This window comes from Osmerus mordax, chromosome 28 (assembly GCF_038355195.1).
Source record: "Osmerus mordax isolate fOsmMor3 chromosome 28, fOsmMor3.pri, whole genome shotgun sequence".
NCBI classification, from domain to species: Eukaryota; Metazoa; Chordata; class Actinopteri; order Osmeriformes; family Osmeridae; genus Osmerus; species Osmerus mordax.
In genome coordinates this window covers 1234328-1256703 of record NC_090077.1, presented here as the reverse complement: position 1 = coordinate 1256703, position 22376 = coordinate 1234328, and the positions used below count along the sequence as shown (strand labels likewise).

Here is a 22376-nt window from a genome sequence, read left to right as displayed (position 1 = left end):
TATAAATAGGTTCTGATTCATCAGACATACAAACCTGAAAGGCATCAGAAATTGAGGAGAGTAGAGTGTATGAAACAAATTCTGATTCAGTTAAACTCCTGTTCTGGCAGGCCACGAAGATAAAGGTGTTCCTTGGAAGGGGATGGTGGGAGGGAGGAAGGGTGTGGGTGGTTGTGTGTGCAGTTCGATTCACAATCCAATTAACACATGGTACAACACTGGCCAATGCGAGTGTGTCACGGGTGTGTGTGTAAGTAAGACAGAACGAGTGTGTGTGTGTGATTTGCCCCCCCTCCCTAGATTCATTCTGCATTCCATTGCAGTGACTTTGCCTTTCTGGCCAGAACAGGAACATTCCAGAGAAGTTGCTGACTGTCAATAACGGTTTGTCCCAGCAGGATGGGAAGGGGGGGGGGGGGGACTGTTTTAAAGAAGGTGTGTGGGGGAGGGGGGGGGGGTTGTTCTTGGGGAGCTAAATGTAAATGAAAGCAGCCGAATGCTAAAGCTGAGTCCTACATCAGCTGTCCATTGAGGCTCATTGTGAGAGGAGAGAAGGGCTCAGGTGGGACTGGCTGATCCCAGGGCAGAATCATGCCCTTCAGGGTGCACATGATGTCATTGTAGTGATGGAGCATGTCCGCATACAGAGAGCGTGTGTGTGTGTTGGGAGGGGGGGGGGGGGTTGGTTGTAAATCAGGATAATTTACAATTCATAGAACCTGATATGAGTGCCTCTCATGGGCCCGGGAGTCGTGTAGATCAGACAGCTCTATCAGATCTATATGTGACAGATCACCACAGCACTGAGGACAGAGAGAGCAGCTTCAGCCAATGAGCAGCTGTGCTCTGGAGCAGGGACTGGCAGGGTGAACCACCATGTGACCAGACAGAGAGCAGAGGACTTTGCCCTGGGGAAGAACCATCTGACACACACACACACACACACACGCACGCACGCACATAGAGTGAGCCTTTCTCATTTAAAACAAGCTGTTGTTCCTCCCAGCAGAGGTGAGTGAGCTGGGTCAGGGGGGGAGGGGCTGCTAGCTCAGGACACACACACCCACACACACACACCCACACACACACCCACACACACAGGGACTCATACAGATCAGCTCACCAGCATATGGCCTCCTTACCAAACACCATGTATCCATAATCCTCCGGTATACGTCAGACTAGAATAGAATTGTCACAGCTCACAGTCAATTAGTAACACACCCAGTCTTGGTCCTGAACGGGAGGACACCTATAACCAGGACTCCAGGCTGCATCTGGTCATGTTTCCATTGCTTGTCCTAAAAGCTATCCACAGGAAGGCCCCCGCACTTCAGTCTGTTCACAAACTGAATTATTGTCATACCAGCCGATGTGACGTCTAATTCTGACATAGGTGTAGTCCTATAAAACGCTGGCGTACAGAAAAACAGTCCTTGCTATGTTCGAGAAACACATGTGACAGTGATGAATAGTTGGACGAAATTGGCTCATGCAACCCCTCCTCTTTCATTACACCCCCCCCCTCCTCCTCCTCCTCTCTCTGCTCCCATCCCCCCATCCTACTCTTCCTCCGCCAACCGGCTAACAAGGTCACTTGGAATTTACCCACAATTCCTTCCCCCCGCAGTGAGTAGGGGTCAGAGAATGGAGAAATATAAAAGGGTCAGGGCGAGAGACTAACAGACTCACTGAACGGAGACCAGTGAGAGACACAGAGAGAGAGACAGAGAGAGCCACACACAGAGAGAGGGAGAGACAGAGAGAGACCAAAGACTAGAAGATTAAATGTGAAGATAGGAAGGCAACAGTCTTGACTACAGGCCACTGACCTATCGCTTACCTGGAGTTCTACCTGGAACTCACATGGGTAGTCTCACAAGGAAGAATCACTGCTTTATTTTCTGGGTTGTTCCTCGTACAACAGTAAGTATGCTGTGAGGCTAGTTGTGAAATAAGTCAGTGCACGGGTGATAAGATTCCCCCAGAAGCAAACTTGAATTGTCGGTTTGTCTGAGAATGCCACAATAAAATGCAGTCTACAGTGCAGGTCAGAGATTGTTGAATACAGACTAGGCTATCTCACACAAACAGCCACTACTGCAGGACTGGTCAAAAGCTTTGAAGCACAGCGCCACCCAGTGGTAAGACAAGGTAGAGCACAACCATCTCTTGATAATCAAATACAGCTAAGTGTATGAAAAACTGAGTTTATGGTTGATTCAAAACCCTCCTCTGCACACACACGGTAAATGGAAAAAAAATTAAGAACAAAACATTGTTTTTGAGAAGATAAGTCTTTATTGAACGAAGCAAAAAAAAAAAAAAAAAAAAATTAACAACGAAAGAATCATAATCCCCTATGTGAAAATAAATAAATCCTTTCCTTACGGTGCCATCCAAACCAAAAAGAGGGAGATCATTTTTTAAACAACTGCTAAAAAGACTTGTCCGGTATTTCCTTTCATTCATCCTCCCTAAAAACAATTCTTCTGCTCATACATGTTTTTGGCACGGGATAGATTTGAGAGACTGAGAGAGGAGAGAAAGAGAGATAGATAGATAGAGAGAGGAGAGATAGAGAGGAGAGATAGAGAGGAGAAAGAGAGATAGAGAGAGCGAGAGAGAGTGCGAGAGAGAGAGAGAGAGAGAGAGAGAGAGAGAGAGAGAGAGAAAGAAAGAAAGAGAGAGAGAGAGAGAGAGAAAAGAGTTAGAGGTTGACGAAGAGTCAGTTTCATGTCCGGTCTAGTTCAGGTCATGAGCAGGAAGTAAGCATCCATTGGAGGGGTTGGTTGACCAGCTCTGTGTGGTTCTGTTCTGTATTTCACTGATCTAATGCTCAAAAGAATCTCATCTATTTCAACCTCGGGTATCAACAAAAGTGCCATTCCGAAAAAGCTCTACTCAACATCCATGATCAAACCTCTCATATTGTGAATGAGAATAAATACAAGCTGTACGCTGTTCTTACACTCAGTCATCATTCCAATTCCCTCCTACGCTCAGCCCCTCTCAGTAGAGACAGTGCATGATGCAGAGTACAGAGGACATAACAGTTAAGATGCTGCACAGCGTCACATCCAGCACAACACAAACAAGGTTCCCTTCTTACGCACGGATCCATGATCTCAGCTGTTAACAACGGAAGAACAAAGTCGATTTCCCCAAAAGAAAAAAAAAGGAAAGAAAAACAAAAGCAACGAAAAACATCAACGAAACATCCAAGCTCATGAAAAAAAAAACATTGGTAGATGCAGGAAGTGATGTAGTTTCAGTAGCACTCACAGAGGGGGATATGAGCCCTGGAGAACTGGGGGGGGTTGGACGGGGGGCAGGGGGGAGAGAGGGGGGGAAGGTGTTACTGCGTAGCGCTCAGAGAGGGGAGGACTGAGAAGGCCTATCAGGTGACCGGTACCCTGCTACAGATAACCCTGCTGCTGCTGCACTGAGCTGGGGACAGAAGGCTGGACGACCAAACACTGGAGGGATAGTTAGGGTTAGCCCAGCGGAGGCAACCGACCAGGAAGCAGACAATGACCAATCGATTTACGGGATCTCCCTTTCCTGGCCACCAGGAGGACGTGGGCGTTGAGCATGCCCAGACAGGAAGTGGCTGTGGGTGGATGTGAGTCTGCTCGGGGCGACCGAGCCATCTGTGCTTGTGTGTTTGGGAGAGAGAGAGGGAGGGGTCGCAGTGGTTAAATTAACCCCCGGATCTGTCATGTGGAGCTCTGAGCACCGAGTCCTTGATGTGTGCGTCTGTGGTGAGGGGTGGAGGAAGGGTGAGGGGTGGGAGTGTGTCTCCTGTGTTGTGGGTCATCGCCTCATAAACCCGTCGGAGGCAGGGGGGGCGGGGCTAGAGTAGAGGGGGAGGAGACAGGGCCTGAAGGGGAGGAGTTAAACCACTAGGGGGGTGGGGGGGAGTTAGACCTGGCCCTTGAAGGCGTCCAGGTCGAAGGCAGTGTCGAGGAAGCGCTTCAGCTCCACCAGGTGGGCCTTCTTGTTCCCTGTGGCGGGGGCTGCAGCTGGTTCACGACCTGCATACCTGGGGGGACAGAGAGAACGGGAGATCAATGTAGGACGCTCAAACACACGCACGCACACACACACACGAACACACACACACAAAGGTAGGAGAGGAGAGTGTGTGGTTACCAGACGGGCTTGGAACGTTGGATGGTGGTTCTCATGCGAGGCTTGACGTAGTCGTAGTAACCCTGGTTCTTGTGTTCCTCCTGACACCAGACCAGGTCGGCGTTGGGGTACTTCTCAGTCTCAGCCTTCACCAGGTCGAAGGGGAACGGAGACAGCTGCCGCACACACACACACACACACACATTAGGTGGGAATGTCACATCCATTACATGGATACACATCCGGACGTGTGTGGTGTAGGAGTGTAAAAGTGTGTGTGCGTATATGTGTGTGTGGTGGTGGGAGTTTAGATCTGTGCGTGATCACATGTACACACAATGTGTCTGTGTGTACACACGTGCACACAATGTGTCTGTGTGTACACATGTACACACAATGTGTCTGTGTGTACCTGCTCAACGCGAGCGATGGCGACGGTGTCCTCCATGCCGTGGGTCTTGCGCTCCTTGGTGAGCTCGTAGTACACCTTCCCTGTGCAGAAGACGATGCGCTTCACCCCCTCGGGGTTCTGGGACGCGGTGCCCTCCTCTGGAATCAGCCTCAGGAACTGGGTACCTGTCCAGGAGAAAGAGAGGAGAGAGAGGGAGGGAGGGGGGGGGGAGAGATAAGAGGTGAAAAGAGAGAGAGATGAGAGAGATGAAGGGGAGAGATGAGAGGTGAGGAGAGAAGAGAGAAGAAGGATGAGAGGTGAAGAGAGAAGAGAGAGGTGAACAGAGAGGGAGAAAGAGGAGAGAAGCTCCTACAAACACATGCCACCCTCCTGTCTTCCTCACACAGTCTTACCCGGCAGCATGACGTCGAAGTTGGACTTGGCTTCTGGGTGGCGCAGCAGAGACTTGGGGGTGAAGACGATCAGCTGGAACAGACGGTAACAAACAACCGTGTTTACTGCTCGTTTGAGGTCACTGTGTGTGTGTGTACATGTATGTGTATGTGTACACGTGTGTGTGCTGAAGACTCACAGGCTTCCTGAAGGGCTGCAGGATCTGTCTGCGCAGCACGTGGAAGTAGTTTCCTGGGTTGGAGCAGTTCACCACGATCCAGTTACAGTCCATCAGCTGCTGAATGGCAAAGTCTTCGGAGAGTTTCTGAGGGGCAGGAGAGGGAGACACACAGACACGGTGAGGCAGAGAGACTACAGAGAGCAGAGAGAGAGAGAGACTACAGAGAGCAGAGAGAGAGAGAGACTACAGAGAGCAGAGAGAGAGAGAGACTACAGAGAGCAGAGAGAGAGACTACGGAGAGCAGAGAGAGAGAGAGAGAGACTACAGAGAGCAGAGAGAGAGAGACACTACAGAGAGCAGAGAGAGAGACTACAGAGAGCAGAGAGAGAGACACTACAGAGAGGAGAGAGAGAGAGACTACAGAGAGCAGAGAGAGAGAGAGAGAGACTGGGGAGAGACTAGGGAGAGCTGCAGCGCTCAAGAGAGACAGACTCACAGGCATGACGTCAGGGTCGTCATTGCACATCTGGAGGAACCTCTCTGGACGGGCAGACGAGTGCTCTGGGCCCTGGAGAGAGAGGAGAGAGTGGAGGAGATATGGGAGGTGTGTGTATAAGAGCAGGTGTGTGTGTGTGTGTGTAAGAGCAGGTGTGTGTGTGTGTGTGTGTAAGAGCAGGTGTGTGTGTGTGTGTAAGAGCAGGTGTGTGTGTGTGTGTGTGTAAGAGCAGGTGTGTGTGTGTAAGAGCAGGTGTGTGTGTGTAAGAGCAGGTGTGTGTGTGTGTGTGTGTGTGTGTAAGAGCAGGTGTGTGTGCGTGTAAGAGCAGGTGTGTGTGTGTGTGTGTGTGTGTGTGTGTGTGTAAGAGCAGGTGTGTGTGTGTGTAAGAGCAGGTGTGTGTGTGTGTGTGTGTGTAAGAGCAGGTGTGTGTGTGTGTGTGTAAGAGCAGGTGTGTGTGTGTGTGTAAGAGCAGGTGTGTGTGTGTGTGTGTAAGACGCACCATGCCCTCCATGCCGTGGGGCAGCAGCAGGACGATGCCGTTCTGTCTGACCCACTTGGCCTGGCCCGGGCAGATGAACTGGTCGATGATGCACTGGGCCGTGTTGTGGAAGTCTCCGAACTGGGCCTCCCACAGCACCAGGGCGTTGGGGCTGGCCATGGCGAAGCCCAGCTCGAAGCCTGAGGACGGGGAGCAGGGACATGGAGGATGGGCGTAAGAGGGTGCAAAGCATCGGATACGTGTCTGGGTGTGGTTATGTATCGTAAGACTATGTGGGTGTGTGAGAAAGACAGGGAGTGTGTGTGACAGAGAGAAACGGAATGAGTGTAAGTGTACCGTATAGAGTGAGTGTGTGTCTGAGAGTGTGTGTGTGAGTGTAAGAGTAAGTGTGTGTACTGACCCAGGACTCCGTACTCAGACAGAGAGCTGTTGCAGACAGTGTAGGGGGCCTGGTTGGGAGACACGTGGTTCATGGGGATGCAGGTCCTCTTGTCCACGTTCTGGTCATGAAGCACATGGTGACGATGGCTGTGGGGCAACACACACACACACACAACAAGAGACCATCAAACATCATTCATTTTCCCCTCCCTCTCGCTCTCTCTCTGTCTTCCATCTATCCGTCTCCATCTCCGTCTCTCTCTCGTCACCTGAAGGTTCCCCTCTCTACGTCCTGTCCGCTCAGGCGGACGTGGGTCCCCTCCTTCAGCAGCGAGCCGAAGGCCATGTACTCTCCCAGGGCCCAGTCCACCGTCCTGTTCTTGATCATCTCCCCTCTGCTCTTCAGGATACGACTCAGACCTACACACACACACACACACACACACACACACACACACACAGGCAGGCAGGTCAGGATAGCAGCTTACATATGTACTAAAGAGGTGTGTGTAGGTCTGTGTTGGTGGGCACACCTCGTTAGATTATACATATTGTTATATTTAGTCTTTTTTAGTGTGGGTGTGTGTGTGTGTGTGTGTGTGTGTGTGTACCTCCATGGATGGTGAAGTCTTCCACGGGGACCGACGAGGCCACCTGTCCGATGTGTGCCAGCTCTTCCTCTGTCAGACCAGTGGAGGGAGAGCTCATGCTCTTGGGCTGGCCGTCCAGGGTGAAGAAACCTGCACACGACACGACACCCCGCTGAACCACCGCTGACCCCCTGGAGCAGAACCAGCTCGACATACTGAACTAGTGTTGCACTGACCGGGTTCGGTGGAGGATAGCTAGATTATGTGTAACCAGGTGGGTCATGTCCAGGTATGTTTGGGTAGTATAACTGTGACTAGTTAGTCTACTGACCAGGCCAGGTGTAATTAGGTAGTGTACTGACCAGGCCAGGTGTGTTTAGGTAGTGTACTGACCAGGCCAGGTGTGTTTAGGTAGTGTACTGACCAGGCCAGGTGTGTTTAGGTAGTGTACTGACCAGGCCAGGTGTGTTTAGGTAGTGTACTGACCAGGCCAGGTGTGTTTAGGTAGTGTACTGACCAGGCCAGGTGTGTTTAGGTAGTGTACTGACCAGGCCAGGTGTGTTTAGGTAGTGTACTGACCAGGCCAGGTGTGTTTAGGTAGTGTACTGACCAGGCCAGGTGTGTTTAGGTAGTGTACTGACCAGGCCAGGTGTGTTTAGGTAGTGTACTGACCAGGCCAGGGGGAGTCCAGCCAGTGCTTGATGTGGAGGATCTTCTCATCCTTGGAGCGAGCATGAGCTTCCTCACAGATCTTATCATACTTTGCTATCTCCTCCTGCACACACACACGGAAGGATGGGGAAGGAGAGAGAAGAGATGTGTGTTTACGTGTGTGTGTGTGGGTATGCGTGAAGCGGCGTGGCGCATAATCAAGCCAGGTATATGCACACAAGCGTACGTGTGTGTGTGTGTCAGTGCGGAGCATCATCCAGCATGCTGTGTGTGTGTGTGTGTGTGTGCGAGCGCGTCTCCAACCTCGTACTCCTGCCTGGTGACGGCGCCCTCGGCGATGAGCTTCTCGGCGTACTTGAGCAGCACGCCCTTCTGCTTCTTGATCTGCTTGTACATGAGAGGCTGGGTGAACATGGGCTCGTCCATCTCGTTGTGGCCCATGCGCCGGTAGCCCACCAGGTCCACCACCACGTCCTTGTGGAAGGTGGCCCGCCACTCGGCCGCCACGTTGCACACGTACATCACCGCCTCGGGGTCGTCAGCGTTCACGTGGAAGATGGGCGCGTTGACCACCCGAGCCACGTCGGTGGGGTAGGGGGAGGAGCGCGCCATGCGGGGGTCGGTGGTGAAGCCGATCTGGGGGGCGGAGAGGGGGAGGGGAAATGGGCAGGAGGTTAATGTTACTGTGATCTTTATGTATAACAAGTTTCATCTATACATCAATCTTTTACACTGAGAACACAGTGGGAACAGATTTCCCTGGAGGCCTGAGGAAAGTGGATCCCCCCCTGTATATTACAGTCTGGCCATTTATAAAGCAGTACAGTGATGCTGGTGTCCCAGACATCTTCTTTATCGTCCCCAGGACGACGGGACAACGTTAATTCCGAGCCGTGTGCGTACCTGGTTGTTGACCACCACGTGCACAGTGCCGTGGGTGGTGTAGGACGGCAGGTCAGACAGGTGGAACGTCTCGTAGACCACGCCCTGACCGGCAAACGCAGCATCGCCGTGCATCAGGATGGACATCACCTGAACACACATATAAAGAGATATATTCACCTGGAGAACACACACACAAATAAACACAGAGGCCCACGCACACTCCCCGACACATCCCCCTCACACACACTCCCTACCCTGTTGCCGTCGGTGTCTCCGCAGTAGAACTGCTCGGCCTTGGTCTTGCCCTGCACCACGGGGTCCACCGCCTCCAGGTGGGAGGGGTTGGCCATCAGGGACAGCGTGATGTTCCTGTCCGTCACACGGTTGATCCTGCGGTGGTACATCCCCAGGTGGTACTTCACGTCTCCGGAGCCCTGGGGAGATAACGAGGAGGTGAGCCGTCTGTCGTGCGAGTGCCCGTGTGGACAAGACTGATCTTGACTCCATGTTTATGTTTGTCATCCCTGCTCTCACCTCACACACACACACACACACACACACACACACACACACACACACACACACACACACACACACACACACACACACACACACACACACACACACACACACACACACACACACACACACACACACACACACACACACACACACACACACACACACACACACACACACACACACACACACACACACACACACACACACACACACACACACACACACACACACACACACACACACCTCATCGGCAGCCTCCAGTTTGGAGTCAAACTGACAGAAGATCTGCTCCAGCTCCTTACGGATCACGTTGGCCAACACGTTCAGACGGCCCCTGGAGAGTGAGGGGGAGAGAGGCAGTGAGGGGGAGAGAGGGAGGGAGGGGGAGAGAGGGAGGGAGGGGGAGAGATAAATGTGACAAAAAGGGAGAGGAAAGGGGGAGAAGCAAACAGACAGAGAGAGAGAGAGAGAGAGATAGATAGAACCTAGAGATAGAGAACCCAGCGAGAGAGCGAGAACTCAGAGCCAAGGTCCAGGTCTGTGTTGTGTGTGGTGGTACCTGTGAGGCATGCCCATGATGACGTTCTCCACACCGTTGGCGCTGGACTTGTCGATGATGGTCTTCAGGGCGGGGATCAGGGACTCGCAGCCCTCCAGACCAAAACGCTTCTCAGAGGACCACTTCCTCTGGAGGAACTCCTCGAACCTGCGACACAGGGCTCAGCTGTGAGCGGCAGACAGAACGAACCACACCAACCGCACAACACCCGGGTCAGATCCAGGGGGATTCGAACCATCAGCATTCCACAAGAGAAGCCTAATATCTACCGCTGGACCAAAGTGTTTCCCAGAAGTCCACCTGAATCTCAGACAGGGCAGTCCCTGCTATATAAACTGACACTGAGATTTAGCTGTCCAAAACAACATGCAAGAGGGATTCTGGTCTTTAGTCAACTGCTTTACCCTTGGGCTATACCAATCCCTGTAAAGTGGGGTGAGCTGGACTAGGTGGATGACCAGGGGCTATGGTTCTGACCTGGTGGAGCGGACCATGCGAGCCAGCAGTGTCCTCTTCTCCTCCAGGGTGAACTGCATGACGCCCGGCTTCTCAAACTTCTCTCGGATCCACTGGCACTGGTCCAGGTCGTTTATGAACATGAACTCCACCCCAATGTGCTGGCAGTACGCCATCTGATAGTCCAGACAGGAGGTCAGAAAACTACAGATGTAGTGTGTGTGTGTGTGTGTGCGTTGGGGGTGGGCAGGGGAGGGGGGTGTCGAGAGAGCTGTGTATGTTGCACGTGTGTAAATGAGTCAAGAGTATGTGTATGTGTGTGCGTGTGCGTCTCACCTCCAGGCGGCGGATGATCTCCTTGAGGGGCAGGGCGCTCTCGGCGCCCCCGATGAAGGTGGTGGTGGGCAGGCGGAACACCTTGTCCAGGTCCGACTCATCCAGACCGTAGAAGCCTACAAGTTCCAGCATGCACCAGGGCGGGCCAACCAGAGGGAGGAGGGTCGGGAGGACAGGGAAGATGAAGGCATGATGGATGGATGGATGGATGGAGGGCAGATGTTGAGGGACAGTACAGCAAAAGAACAGAGACACGGAGCCAGAAAACAGAAGCAGGGGAGATTGGAGGGCACACACGCACGTGTGCACACACACACACACACAATGGAGAGAAGAAGAAACAAACAAACAAAAACAAAGCAGAGATGAGTTAGTGGTGGGGGATGAGGGTGCAAGGCATGAAACAACAATACGCCGTGAGGATTATTGTAGCACCGTCATGGCATACAGGAGGTTAGTGCACGAGGCAGGAGATACCATCACAGGTGGAGAGAGAGACCGGGGCAGAGACGGAAGGAAAGAGAGACATGCGGTATGCAAGGAACAGAGGGAGGGAGGTGAGTGTGGGGGAGTAACGGAGAGAGGGGGTCCCACACAAGCACAAGAGAAGGAGGTATTTTTGTGGGGTTAAAATAAAAGAGTAAGAGGAAATCTCATTAATGTCATTGTGAAGCAATGTCATGGTGAGTCAGACCAAAAGACAAAAAATCTGTTCTTATAAACCTAAATAGATCATTACAGGACTTTAAATTGAAGTTATGAGCTTTTATAGAGTGATTATAACCCTTTACATGGAAGTTATAATCCTTTATAGAGTGGTTTTATGCCCCAACATAGAATTAAGTATTTGTAGAGCAGTTATTACCTTTACATTAGTTATAAGCCTTTATAGAGTGGTTATAAGCCTTTAAATTGAAGTTAGACCTAAATCAGTGTTTCTCAACTTTCTGATTGGCTGGTAGGTGGCATGTAACTCTATAACTCTGAGCATCTTTCAAAATAAAAGCGCACCATCGGTAGTTCGGTAACTTAAAAAGAAATTAACGTTGGATTTTTTAGAGCCGGATCACATGTCTGCAACCCAACACACACTGGTTGAGAAACACTGGCCTAACTAGAGCGGCCATTAGCTTCTACATGGAAGTCATAAGCCTTTATAACATTAGGAAGCTTTTATAAGCCTTCATAGTCCTTATATAGCTTTCCACTCCTTTAAAGAGCAGTTATAACCATGTTCTAAACATCTACAGCTGAACTCCAGATAAGGAGCCGGCCTCGCACACTACCAACACCACGACACAGAGCGACCAGAACCTGTGGGTGAATACACACACACAGTGTGCAGAACCTGTGGGTGAATACACACACACAGTGTGCAGAACCTGTGGGTGAATACACACACACAGTGTGCAGAGCCTGTGGGTGAATACACACACACACTGTGCAGAACCTGTGGGTGAATACACACACACAGTGTGCAGAACCTGTGGGTGAATATACACACACAGTGTGCAGAACCTGTGGGTGAATACACACACACACTGTGCAGAACCTGTGGGTGAATACACACACACAGCTCACTCCAAACAACACACACTCATTAGTCACACGGTGCCGTGTTGCAACTCCTCAAAGAGACATGCATGTATCTCTCTGAGGCTGTCTAAGTGTATACCAGGTCAACTACAAGCGGTACGTGCATTTGTATTTGAGAGTGAGGCGGGGGGGTAGTCCTAGGCCAGTGGCTGGTTCCAGAAGTTAATCAGAGTAAATAAGGTTAACAGGTGGCCAGTTAGAGGGAGTTTGTTACACAGAAGAAAGACTGGCCCAAATAAAAGATATAGAAATAAGACATTGTGTGCCGGCGCTTGTGTGTATGTTTTATAAGTGTATCAGAATGGGAAAGGGGCGAGGTGGGGGCGAGGGGGTGGGTATTAGCAGAGAACAGGCTTGACTTAAAAACCGAAAAAAAAGCCTGACCGTACCAAAAAAATAAATAGTGAAGAGATTTTCTTACTGGCTTCCTGTTTCAAGACCTAGGTGACTAAACCATAGATATATATAGAGACTAGATGTCTTACGGCAGAGTCTAGAACGTCCGCACATGGCGGCCATCTTGCTACAGTCAACTCGCTTTGTCCGGCAATGTGGACGAGACATCTACCCCTTATATATATCTATGGACTAAACCCTCCAGCGTCTGCTGACAGGATCTGACCACAGACTTCCTGTCCCAGAGTAGCTTCTCCAAGGACAGGCAGAGTTACTTGTCTGCCTCAACACCTTTCGAGGCCTCCAGCGAATACAGCCTCTGTACAGCGCACTGGGAAGACACTGCGGACTCTTGCAGCTACCAGACAAGCTGCTGCAAGGCCAGAGAGTTGAGACCACTGCAACTTCCTGCAGACAAAGCATGCCATGGGGCCCAGACCATTCCAGGCGACGAACGTTCTAGAATCAGAATGCTGCCGATCGTTCTGTTTACACTCGGTGCCAGAAGCAGTGAAGTGTGAGGGCATTACAGGCTTGAGCAGACACACACACACACCTGCTCACCCACACACACACAAACAGCCCCCCCTCCACTCAGACACACACCACACCTACCCAGAGACACACACACCACACACACACCACACACACCTACCCAGAGAAACACACACCACACACACCTACCCAGAGAAACACATACACACCACACCTACCCAGAGACACACACACCACACACACCTACCCAGAGACACACACACCACACTCACACCACACTCACACCACACACACACCACACACACACCACACACACACCACACACACTAGCCAGGCGAGAGACAGGAAGCAGAGGCAGGTCAGCAGGAGAAGGTTATTACCAGTTTCCCAGTCTTTAGAACTGTCCCTAAAATGTGATTTGCAATCAGATTCTGAAACACAGGGTGAGAGCAGAGGTACACACTGGAGAGAGAGCAGTTGTTTTACATCGGGACGAGACCTGCTTGTTCAGATCCGGGAACTCAGACAATCAACCAAACAAACTCAACGTTTCTGCACCGCTATTTCAAAAGCAGCAAGACAAGAAACATCTTTCGGTTGGTTTCTCTATTCAACAGCACATAGCTACGGCTCTTATCCAAGTAAACATTATCTACAACATCACTCAACACATAAGCTACAACAGGAAAGGAACACACACACACAGAGCTAGGCTATATATAACTGTCTAGGAGTCTGTATGCTCCTGCTACAACACACTGGAGCCACAACTACGCAATAAAATCACTTGAAGGAAATGCTGAAGTATGGTTCAGCATTAGCTGCTATAACATAGCCCTTTGTTTCTCGCTTGTCATCTCAGGATGGATGGACCGGACAAACAGTTGGTGTCAAATATCCTCACAGACACACAGTGAGATTCGACTTGAGACTGAGCTCTGTAGTCCACTCCACCCAGTAAGAACAAGATGGCAGAGTGAGAAAGGTAGAGCGATGGTTCTTAGCTGAAAGGTAACACCACAACAGAAGCCAAGCTACAAAGAGAGAGAGAGAGGGGGGGGGGGGAGAGAGAGAGAGAGAGAAGGGCCGCAGAGCTACAGACACCAGCAACTTGAGTCATGTTCCATACCTCCCACTGTGAGAATACTGAGGCGATCCTTGAACACAGTCAGGTCTTGGGAAGCAGCCAAGAGGAGGGAGGGCGGGCGGGAGGGCAGGGGAGGGGAGAGAGACTAGCACAAGTTAGTGACTCACACCCCTTTCTCATCCATCTTATACTGGGGGAGCAGGGCGTCTTCCACTGCCACTAATCAGCACCACTAATCACACTGGGCCATGCAGCCTCCAGGGGGCAGCACTTAGCCCTCAGCGCAGCAGCAGCAAGGGAGAAGTTGCCTCTAGGTACTTGGTCTTATCTGCTACAAGACGATCTTAATTCCCTCGTCCTAGGAAGCCTGGAGGTAAAGGCTCATCCCTGACAGGGATACAGGTGTGAATGATGCCATGAAGTCCAGTGTTTAGGGGCAACCTCATCCTTCACAGAACCGCCACAGCTGGACAGAACAGCCTCAACGCCAGTCTTAGCGCCAGTCACTATAGGAACGCCCCTTGACACACTCCCGTATCCCGTTACCGATAACAACTGCATCTGTACGGCTTCCATAGGCCTACGTCTTGGTACCCACACAGACGATACAGCAATGCTCGAAGCTGGCTGGTGTGTTGTGAGTAAGAGTTACTGTAAAACTTGTGAGTCAGTTTGTGTAAATGTGATGCAGGGTCGTCGAAGCTTGCTCTGTGGCAGTAGCAAGGGGGAGTCGGAGAGAGAGGGAGCAGGGGGTGATTTTTTAGGCACGGGGGTAGCAAGCTAGCCAGGCAGGTTAGTTACTACAGCCAGGAGCAAAGCCAGGAAACACAGAATACTGTCGCTGTCCTCACAGGCGGACTGGAGAGGACCTCTTAACCTGTAACCTCTTCTAACCTCTTGACCTCGTCCAGATAATTTTTTAAGGATTCAAACGCCGACATGCCGATTAGGAAAAGAATGGTCTAGAAGATGGAGCTTGGGAATCATCTGGGACACCATTGGCATGCTTCTAAACTCACAACAAAGAGAACCAGGAAGAGTAAAATCACATTTTAACAACGTGAGGGGTGGCAGAGGGAATGGAGTTAAGATTAACAACTCCAAACCATACACTTCTCAGTTCTCATAGGTTTTCATCTGATCCAGACTGCTGGCGTTGGACAAAAAAACGATATCCTTTTGAAACAGTTAGCCTAGTTGTAAAGAACTAAGACTGCAACGAAGAGGCGTTTGTGAGTCTGATAAATCCCATATCAACCCCTAAGCCCTCGGTACCTTATAGGCTTCTGGCTTATCTGAGAGAGTTTGGTGACTACAATTAAACAAAACCATCTGCAGGCGCGTTGGCCTTACAGTCGCATAGCTAACACCAGTGGTGGCACCCCATATATCCTGTTTGTACCTAAACCTAGGGTTAGGGGTTGATGTGGAACGGGCCCTGAAAACAGCAAACATACGGGCCTGTTCGCACACAAGCCACAAGGTGCTAAGACCGTACACAGACCAGCAGCTGTTTATATACCAGGCCCCAGGAGGCCCCAGGTGGCCCCAGGAGGCCCCTGGAGGCCCCAGGAGACCCCAGGAAGCCCCTGGAGGCCCCAGGAAGCCCCAGGTGGCCCCAGGAAGCCCCAGGTGGCCCCAGGAGGCCCCTGGAGGGCTGTTGTCCTCACCGAGTTTATCCGAGGATGTTATAATGTCAGAGGGGACGCTTGAGTCCAGATCAGCGTCCATGATCCCCAGAGGGTCCAGCTGGGCAACATGGTGCCCTCGGATCTAGAGACAGAGCCGAGGCGAGGGGGGGGATGGGACAAAACAGTCAACAGAGGAGGAAAGGAAGTTGGGAGGGAGGGTGCAAGTGTAGACATGTAGATGTGTTGAGAGAAGGGGGGGAATAAAAATTTAAAAGAAAAGTGGAGAACAAAAAAGCCAGGAAAAAAAAAAGAAGAGAAGAGAAGCACAGGAAAAGAAGAGGGAGGAGAGGGGAGGGAAGAAGCAACATTAACACAAACAAGCTCATTGTTACGGGTGCGCAGGTGAACGGGACTGTTCTCACCGATGTGCTGGAAGCCCGTATTAACGGGGGAATCGTCAAAATTTACACAACTGATTCCCAGAGGGTCAAGGCTGGCATTGTGATGCCCCATCACCTGGAAACAAGGCAACAGCAGTCCACAACCAGACAGGTCAGGGAAATCACCAACAATATGAGATAAGAGGAGACTGCTTTTAATAAAAGCAAGTGAGTTGTTTGAATCCCCTTACCTGTATGCCTGCTTTGAAATGACACACATCTGCACAGGTTGATAACGTTTAAAAAGTATGCAGTGATTGGGATGTGTTTTCTGCTATGTAAGCTCTGATTTGTGTGTGTGTGTGTGTGTCGGGCGGAGGTGGTGAGGCTGTGTGTGTATGTAAACAAGTTTTGATTTGTGTCTGTGTGTGGTGTGTCTGGTGCCAGACCTGGTAAGCCCTGATAAGAGACTGGACCGCTAGATGATCCTCTACCAGCTTCTCCACGTTGGGCTGAGCCCCGACCATGGCCTGGGGCAGGCTGGCCACGGTCATACCCAGGGGGCTTTGGTAGGCAGCACCAGGGGGGGCACCTGCGTTGGCGTTACGGAAGAAGACATCCCAAGACTGAGGAGAGAGAATAAAGAGGAGGAAAAACACAAATGTTGATTCATTACAATGAACTGTGATTGGAAGTCGCACTTTGGAATCAACACTGCATCTTATTTGGAGATTCTTGACTTGAGAAGTGCCAATGGTTCTTTAAGAATGAGTCTGTATTCCACATATTCGGTTTCCATGATTCTCTTAGAACTCTCGACACATGTTCCGGAATGTCGACTCAACCCAGCATCACCTCATAACCAAGCCCAGCCTGGATGGAATGGTTCAACAGAAAACAATTCTGATCAGCTTCATTGATTGCATTAATATAAACCTCTATGACAGAGGTCTTGGTATTGTGGAACACGATTGTGTCTGGTTGGGTTGTCACTGTTTACTGGTGACTAATGGCTTCTAGCTGTTACACTTCTTTCTGTAGAATAGCTGCTGAAACAAATGCTGACATATGACAAACGCAGTCATGAAAGAACATAATTTGTTGACAGGGAAGACTGAGGAGAGAGAATAAAGAGGAGGAAAAACACAAATGTTGATTCATTACAATGAACTGTGATTGGAAGTCGCACTTTGGAATCAACACTGCATCTTATTTGGAGATTCTTGACTTGAGAAGTGCCAATGGTTCTTTAAGAATGAGTCTGTATTCCACATATTCGGTTTCCATGATTCTCTTAGAACTCTCGACACATGTTCCGGAATGTCGACTCAATTCACAGCAGTGCTCACCATAGATATATATAAAGGGTAGCGTCCACGTTGCCGGACAACGGAGTCCGCACATGGCGGCCATCTTGCTACAGTCAACTCGCTCATCCATAACATTGTGTTGATGCTACATGTACTTTTTAAATGACCATAACTTGTTGAATTTTCAACCGATTTTTAAACGGCTTGGTTTTTTATCAATGTCAGAGATGTCGTTATGCCACTGCACTTGTGTGCGATTCTACATTTCAAAAAATCCCAACAATAACATCAGCAATGTGTTTACTGCAACTGTGGCTTTACAGGTATGTGTGTCTCTAAAATAAACAAATATAAATCCTAAAATAAACAAATCAAAAACATGATAAATAAGTAAACAAATAAAAAATATCAATCAACACTGCGGTGGGTGAACCTCCACCAACATGTCCTCCTGACAGCCCAGGGTGACAGACATGTCCTGGGTAGAGTGTCCGGCCTGCTAGGGATCTGGTGACCCACGGATGGGAGGCCTTGCATGCCTTCGGTGGTCACGGTAACTCTACCCCCCTACCCCCCGTTACCATTGGAGACAGGAGTGTCAGGACTGGGTCAGTGTCAGGGTTCCACCTGAACCGTGATAGGCTAATACCAGGAGCTGAGCGCTAAGCCTCAACGGTCTGGAACCAATCAGACTGCAGAGGCGGGCTCTGGCTGAGGGATGATTTAAAGATGAGGGTTGACCGACCAGTTCAGTGGAGTATATTTAGGAGATCACAGACCTGGGTGTGCTTTAAACCGCAGGAAGCAAGCTTGTGTGGATACAAATCTTTCAAATGAATATTTAGTTTGTTCGTTAATTTCATCAGTCGAATCAGCAGTGGTTCAAATCATGGAAGGGGGAATCCTTCCTCTCAGACCTCGTTTACAGGAAGCGAGAGAGAGCCCTACTTCCTCCTGGTGGAAACGGTATCTAACGGCGTCTAATCCACCTCACCTGGGTGCCTATCTGTCTAACCTTGGGAGATTACACAACACAGGTTTTATGAGATTCATCCCCAGGTCCAACGATTCCTCGCCGGTCTCTCCTAGAGGGAGTCTACACAACACGTCCACTTCCCGCTGATGCACAGGCTAAATCTCGTTCATGTGTTTAAATTACAACAGCTAAAGGTGGAACCAAATCCTACGACCAAATAAACAGCCTCAATGTACACAATCTCAGCTCAGTCCACATCTTGTGATTAATCCATTATACTAAAACACAGGAAGAGACTAAGGAAAGCCGGGAACATAAAGTCCAGACATGTGAAACACTAAGCAATCCTCCCTTTTTGGCACCGAATCCCAGCCTATGTCGAGCCAGTCTGAGAGACCACAGGAAATGAGTAACGCTATATGAATCAAGTTCCCCACTCTCCCCCTCGGCCGCGCTAGCTAGCTAGCACGGCTCGTCTCCCCCCTAGGTGACCTTACCAGTGTGTGTGTGTGTGTGTGTGTGTGTGTGGTGTTTCCCTGCGTGAGTTAAGGTGCCTGTTACAGGCCGAGGCTTCTCCTCCATCTCCCAGCTCATAACCCAGACTGGCCAGTCTTCCTGTCTGTCTAAACGTCATTCTGTTTCTCTGCCTTTGATCTGTCGGCTTCTCTGTGCACACCAGCCTGCCTGCTTCTCCATGCCCCCTCACATCTGTCCAGCAGGCCATGTTGTTGCTACAGAAAATCTCCATAGTAAACACATTCAAAACAACAGCTATATACTGTATACCATACCACCCATTATATTCTGCCTCCCTATAGCATGCTCCTCCCCCTTTAGGTCTATGAGGCCAGTTTTAGGCTGTATGTGCAACCCAAAGGCTAGTCTAATAATAGCTGGCCTTTGGGCTGGATTGGAGCGGACAGGACAGACAGACGGACGTGTGGTGACGAGGACAGCGGTCGTGTGACTGAGCTCCTGCCTGCTGCTGCTAATAATAAACCCAAGGGATCCCAGTTATGTGACCTTGCCTAGTTGGCAAACCAGTGTCTTGGGCCTTTCATCTGCCCTGGGACAGGCCCTGGTCTAATGCACAACTAATCTGGTTCTAACCTGGAACGGGCCTAACTCACAACTAACCTGATCCTAACCTGGCCCTGACCTAACTCACAACCAACCTTGTACTAACATGGTCCCAACCTACCTAAAACCTGGCCCTAGCCTTACTTGTTACCAACCCAGCATCACCTCATAACCAAGCCCAGCCTGGATGGAATGGTTCAAAAGAAAACAATTCTGATCAGCTTCATTGATTGCATTAATATAAACCTCTATGACAGAGGTCTTGGTATTGTGGAACACGATTGTGTCTGGTTGGGTTGTCACTGTTTACTGGTGACTAATGGCTTCTAGCTGTTACACTTCTTTCTGTAGAATAGCTGCTGAAACAAATGCTGACATATGACAAACGCAGTCATGAAAGAACATAATTTGTTGACAGGGAACTATGCACTATGAGCAGTGCTGCTGAGTGCCAGTGAGAACGAGAAACCTGGAAAACACCTGAAAATAGGAGTGACTGACTCGGCCAAAGACTGCAATTTACGAGAAAACTCCATTCAAAGCAACATTCCTTTAAGGGAGTAGCTTTTCACCTTTACTTCCTATGTGTACTGGGGGTTCTCATCCCCAGTTCCAGGTTTTGAGGCTAGCTTGGAACTATTCATAATAATGTATTCATTTAGCAGATACTTTTATCCAAAGCAACTTACAGCACAAGGGGGGAATTTGAACCTGTGACCTCTTGATCACAGTCACATGTTCAAACCACTGAGCTATGCCATTCCTTTACAGATAAAGAGGTACAAATAAGACTTCCTGATAAAGAAAATTGACAACAATTCCCAGGATATCTTCAGCAGACCCCCTCCCTCCTCTCTCCCGAGTGTGTTTGTGTGAAGAATATGAGAAAACAGCGCTGATCTGGCTTAGCAGCTTATCACAAAGATCAGGTCTTCTGGTCCATGGTGGAGTTATTCATCAACCTCTTCAAACCCTGACTTCCCCAGCTTTGCCTTGCCTACCTTCTGTTCTGACGGAACCCTTCACCTTACCGACAGAGTTCTCCAGTCAATATACTACATCAATCCTGCCCAGCACTCCCTCGTTTAGCCCTGCTCATGTCCTCTCCTGCCCTGTCTCACCTTGTGAACACTCTTGGGGTTCTCCAGCCAGGAAAGATACATCTCCTCCACATAGTTGGAGCTCGTTCCGTTCAAGAAGGGCTCCGCGGCCACCGGTGCAGTGTAGCACCGGATTGGCTGAAACGTCCTTTGGGCGGCCACGGGCCTCTGCTGGGAAAAGTTCTGGGCCTTCTGATTGGCCGTCAGCGGCCGTAGCCGTGCTGCACAAGTCCTTAAGCGGTGCATCGCAGTCCGTTAACGCACACACACAACGTTGTCTCGGTCTCCAAGACAACCAATGAGATGGTGGGAGAAATCCTTGTCCAATACTTGTCACAAAGCCGTCAATCAGCTGGTCAGGAAGGGAGTTCTGTCCCAGAGGGCCTTGGTTGTCCACAGCTGCCTGTCACCTCTGACCTAGAAAAGATAGAGGTCATATTAACGAACAGGAAGTGTTCAACACTGGTGAATTTGAAAATAAACATTTATTAATATTTGTTTTGATGAATGAAAAGGCAAGAAAATATGCTAGAACCTTTTCTATAATGGGTTGTACCAATAGAGAACAGTTAATATTGCAACAGTAATGTTTGTTTTCAGTACTATTTGTTTCCAGGAATTTAAGTGTGCTGCGGAACAAGTTCCATAGCTGTTCTGGAAGGTGAGTTCACGTTGTGTTTAACTGTGGTATGTACTGGCCTTTGTTTAAATGAGGACAAACGTGTCTCCACGCACTGCTCAATAGATGCATTGAAACTGACAATCGTTTTCTGAGTCAGAAGAAAAGTTACACATTGAAAGGATAGCTATTTAGGAATCAAAGAAAAACGTTACCATGGCGATTACCACCGTGTATGCATACCATGTATGCATTTGCTAGCTTACTCAAGGAACTTCTCCCTTGCAAATATGCGACGCCTATGTTTTGACCTTGTATCCGCACATGACACATTCCCTGTTCTCCTTCCAGTCAACCAGCCCAGCCTGAACCCTCCCATGATTGCATTTCTAATAAGCTGATTGGTTGTCTACTCGAAATCCCGCCTGCAAAAAGAAGACAAGAAGATGTCCCAGTCGTCCGATGGAACAGTCAATCACATTGTCCTTTCCCCTATTCATGTTTCCAAAAATATTCATCACTGGCAAAACAAAATGTTCCAATGTGGTTATTTGGACGTGTTGTAAACATTCCTACAACGATAGTTTGCTACTAGCTGCCAGAGTTCGCAACCTTAACCATCTAGCAAGGCTTGTGTAACAGGGGCGACCTACCAGATTTTTGACTTTGTAACAACACAGTCATTCGCACGTTACTAGCTAGCTGCCTCGTCTGAAGTTAGCTTGCGATTTCGTATTTAACGTTAGCACAACAGAAGGTAGGCACAAGTGATCAAACACACACACTAAAATGTATATATCTTTGTTTTGGCGTCATTAACAGTGATATACCAGTAAACACAGGTCCAGCTAGGAAGAAAGCTAACGTTAGCAATATTCGTTGAGCGGACCGCCGCTCACTGGCTTGCTCGCACGAGCCCCTATTAGCCAGCTAATGTGCTAACTAGTATGCTCTTGGGGGTTTCAACTAAATGAAAATACTTACTTTCAACAAAAAGTCTTCTGATAGTCGATATAACCCCCGCGAGTGTATAAGTAAGGTAAGCGGCTCCCTCCTCGGCCGCGTTGACAAATGCCCTCTGCTCTGCCTCCTGGGTGACAGCTACGATGTGAAACCCAACAGCGGTGTGGAAGTCCAGGCCCGGCACGTCATTACGTCTAACGCCAGAAGTGTGCGTCATTGTTTCAGAAGAATGGATACACAGGAAGTAT

At 49.7% G+C, this 22376-nt stretch overlaps 1 protein-coding gene across 4 annotated transcripts; it reads right to left on the bottom strand.

Annotated features, from left to right (window-relative positions):
* Positions 1 to 2278: 2278 nt before the first annotated feature.
* ogdha (oxoglutarate dehydrogenase a) lies at positions 2279 to 22270 on the bottom strand. Of its 4 annotated transcripts, XM_067231593.1 has the most exons (24): positions 22150 to 22270; positions 20568 to 20963; positions 16530 to 16706; positions 15740 to 15842; positions 14112 to 14156; positions 13363 to 13413; positions 10496 to 10611; positions 10181 to 10335; positions 9704 to 9850; positions 9388 to 9478; positions 8877 to 9056; positions 8641 to 8769; positions 8041 to 8373; positions 7738 to 7840; positions 7087 to 7215; positions 6745 to 6895; positions 6495 to 6622; positions 6095 to 6273; positions 5596 to 5667; positions 5118 to 5243; positions 4939 to 5011; positions 4547 to 4710; positions 4156 to 4310; positions 2279 to 4045 (listed from the first exon to the last, which is right to left on the bottom strand). In XM_067231593.1, the coding sequence occupies exons 2-24, from the start codon at positions 20790 to 20792 to the stop codon at positions 3925 to 3927; spliced, it is 3153 nt and encodes a 1050-aa protein (XP_067087694.1). In that variant the 5' UTR covers positions 20793 to 20963; positions 22150 to 22270; the 3' UTR covers positions 2279 to 3924. The 4 variants fall into 4 exon arrangements, with proteins under 4 accessions (XP_067087694.1, XP_067087695.1, XP_067087697.1 ...); XM_067231594.1 differs by lacking the exon at positions 13363 to 13413; XM_067231596.1 differs by lacking the exons at positions 13363 to 13413; positions 14112 to 14156; positions 15740 to 15842 and adding an exon at positions 16123 to 16216.
* Positions 22271 to 22376: the final 106 nt, after the last annotated feature.